Below are 3,027 nucleotides of genomic sequence, written 5' to 3' on the forward strand. Positions count from 1 at the left end.
CCCCTCAGGAGCAGGGGGAGGTGGAGAAGCCCTCAGGGGCAATCAGGGCTGGCACTGGCACCAGCAGCCGGTGTGAGCAGGGCCGGTGCCAGCAGCGGGTGCGAGCACCGGGAGGGACCGCGGCGTGGGGGAGCAAAGAATTTTCAGTAATCACCAGAGGCTCACCCCAATGACAGCAACCGGCACCCTGCCTTGGTCTGGTGCCCCCGCTCACCTGCTCCACCATCCTGCCTCGGCTGATGCCTGCCATGTTCTGCGTGTGCCCCCTGGTGGTCAGTGCATGTCATAGCAACCAGTTGTTCGGTTGTTCCGCTGTTTGGTCTATTTGCATGTTAGGGTTTTATATAGATAGATTCTTCCCTATTATCGGCCCCTTGGCCACTTGGTAACATGTTGGGAGCTGCTGCCTGGCTGTCAGGGCAAATAGCTTCTTGGGATCAGTTTTGTGTCAGATGGTCCCTGCGGGTCTGCCAGCTGTGCAGGTGACATGACCGCATGCAGGTCATCACTCCCTGCACCATGGCCAGGGAGCCCGAGGACAACCGGAACAGGGGCTAAGCTAATGTCCCCCCAGATTATTTTAGCTTCACTATATGATGGGGAACTTTTAAGAATTTGTTCAGCAAATATGCAAAGGTTTATCTACAAATATGTTTCCAGTGAAATACTAGAAATAACCTAAACATTAAGCAATGGATTAGTTAAGGAGACTAAAACAGATCCATGTGATGGAATGGTGCTGGCCTGTAGGACGCTGGCAAAGAAATCACAATGTGGAAGAGCAGTGATGCTCCGTAATTAAGTAAACATGCCTTTGAGCCGCTGGGAGACCAATACGATTCTAGTTTTATACAAACATGAATATATATGCATAGACATGTGATAGAATAATATGATCCAACATGATAATATTGGTTTCCTTAAGTGGTGGCATTATTTATGATGATCTTTACTCCTTTGTGTTTTTCTGTATTTTCTAACATTTTTCTAATCTATATCATTGTAATAAGAAAAAACAATCAGTGTTGTTAATATGTTATCACAGGAGAACATCATGCAATGCAATGGTGGCGTGCCCTGTTTTGATCCACCGGTTTGGGGCATGCACCTTCCATCCCCCACCTTTCCATGCAACAGGCACTGAGCAAGGAAACACTGAGCCCAGATCACTTGAGTTCCTTGTTACCAAAATAAGCACTTGCTTCACGCAGGGGCTGAGAGCCTGTTGCCCTGTGTGCTGAAACCCTCCCCCCTGGCAGCCCCAGGGGGCTGTGTCTGCCCCTCCCCCGCTACCCTGCCCTTCCCCAGCCCCAGCAGGGCCCTGCGGCCACCCGTACCTGCAGGCTGCTGGCCTCCGCTGCCCACCAGGCCTCAAACTCCTTCTGCAGCTTCACCTTGGCTCTGTCCATGAGCAGCTGCAGGTGCTCGATCTCCACCTTCAGGGCCTTCAGGCGCGTGAACATGGTTTTATACCTGCAGGGGCATCAGGCAGGAGCCGTGAGAGTCTGGAAGGAGGTGGGGCTGTGGATGGGCTGTTGGCTGAGGACCTGTGCCTCTGTGGCCTCAGAGTGCTGCGCTGGTAATAGGACTGGGACCCTCATGCTGCCCACCGAGGCCAGAGTGTGGTGCCAGGTTCCCCACCCACCACAGGGAAGCAGAGCTGGGCGTTTCTGTCCCGTGGGCTTGTGGGCCTGTGTGTGAGATGAAGGTCCCGTCTCCAAGAGTGGTAACTGCCATTACTGAGCACCTGCGAGGGGCAGGCACTGCTGCAGGCCCTGGACATATACGCACTCATTGAACCCTCTGCACAGCCTTATGGATGCACACAGTTCCTCTCCACTTGGCAGATTGGAACCTCGGCTGGAGCGGTTAAGTAACTTGCTCTGTGACACAGAGCTCATAGGGAGAGCAGCCAGGATGGGGACCGGCTCTCTGTTCTAGGACCAGACTTCACGGCCTCCCGTTGAGCTGGCTCACCATCATGCCCAGGCCCCAAAGTGGCACTACCTTTGCTCGTGCGCCTGGGGGTGCTGGGCAGGCCACAGAGTCAGAGGTTGTCCAACAGGAAGTAGATGAGGATTCCTCTGCAGAGACACCCTGACTTCTGAGAGGGCCCCGTGGTTGGGAGTGTGGACCAAGGGGACAGGACGGGGGCAGCATAGACACAGAGGGAGGATTGAAAGGAACTAGAAAATACACAGAGCGTGGCAGAAAGAGGACAGCAGGGGAGTGAACCCGGGGCCTGGAGGGAGCTTTCGGAAGGTGGATGTGGCAGGAGTGACCTGCCCATTGGCTGCGTGGGATCTTGTTCTCAAGTCTCAGGAGGGTAGGGTGGCGGGGTGTGCTCGGGGTGCATGCCTAACCAGCCCGGGGGTGGCCTGTGTCACAGTGACACTTTGGGGGCAAGGAGGTGGCTTGTTTGATCTCCCCAAAATCTCTCCACGGCAGGGAGGAGACCGCAAACATTGGTTGAACGCATGAAGGAATGGATGGGATAAAGCGCTTGGCTGGAGCGTTAGCAAGAGGCCGTGACATGCTGTGTCGGTAATGGCCACATGGCTCTGTATGCTTGGGGGTGCTCCCTCTGTGACTGAAACCACCCGGGGACCCTCAATGACTGCAGGGGGGTCTGATGTTCTCAGGACGCCTTACAGATCAGGAGACAGAGGAGGGAAGTGGGCCAAGCTGCAGGTGGAAGGAAGACCCCGTGGTCATAGCTCTTGGCTCCCCTAGATGGCAGCAGTAGACAGGACTGGCTGCTCCTGCAGCCTCAGCCTCCGCCTCAGCCTGGAATAGGGGGGAGGAGGTGCCAACAGCCTCCAGCTCTCCCTTCCTCATACTCTTCCTGCTCCTCATTCCACCTCACCAGCCCGGGGTTCATGCACCACATCTGCCTGCTCAGAGGCAGCACTTCTCCGGCTGTTTCAGGACCCAACAGCTGGACCCACTTCCTAGAGAAGCTCCAGGCCTGGGCGGGCACGGCCTCTCTGCCGGCCCAGGGCAGCCCCCGGCCTCTGGGCTGGGGGT

General features: G+C 55.9%; 1 protein-coding gene across 1 annotated transcript in view; it reads right to left on the bottom strand.

Moving 5' to 3' along the window:
- The window catches only part of KIF6 (kinesin family member 6), a 95,560-nt gene that overhangs the window by 20,857 nt on the left and 71,676 nt on the right, over positions 1-3,027 (bottom strand). Inside the window, exon 5 of the mRNA XM_005873792.2 lies at positions 1,338-1,473. Coding sequence (XP_005873854.1) covers positions 1,338-1,473 — 136 coding nt within the window. The remainder of the gene's footprint in view (positions 1-1,337; positions 1,474-3,027) is intronic.

This window comes from Myotis brandtii, unplaced genomic scaffold, assembly GCF_000412655.1.
Source record: "Myotis brandtii unplaced genomic scaffold, ASM41265v1 scaffold420, whole genome shotgun sequence".
Taxonomy (NCBI): domain Eukaryota; kingdom Metazoa; phylum Chordata; class Mammalia; order Chiroptera; family Vespertilionidae; genus Myotis; species Myotis brandtii.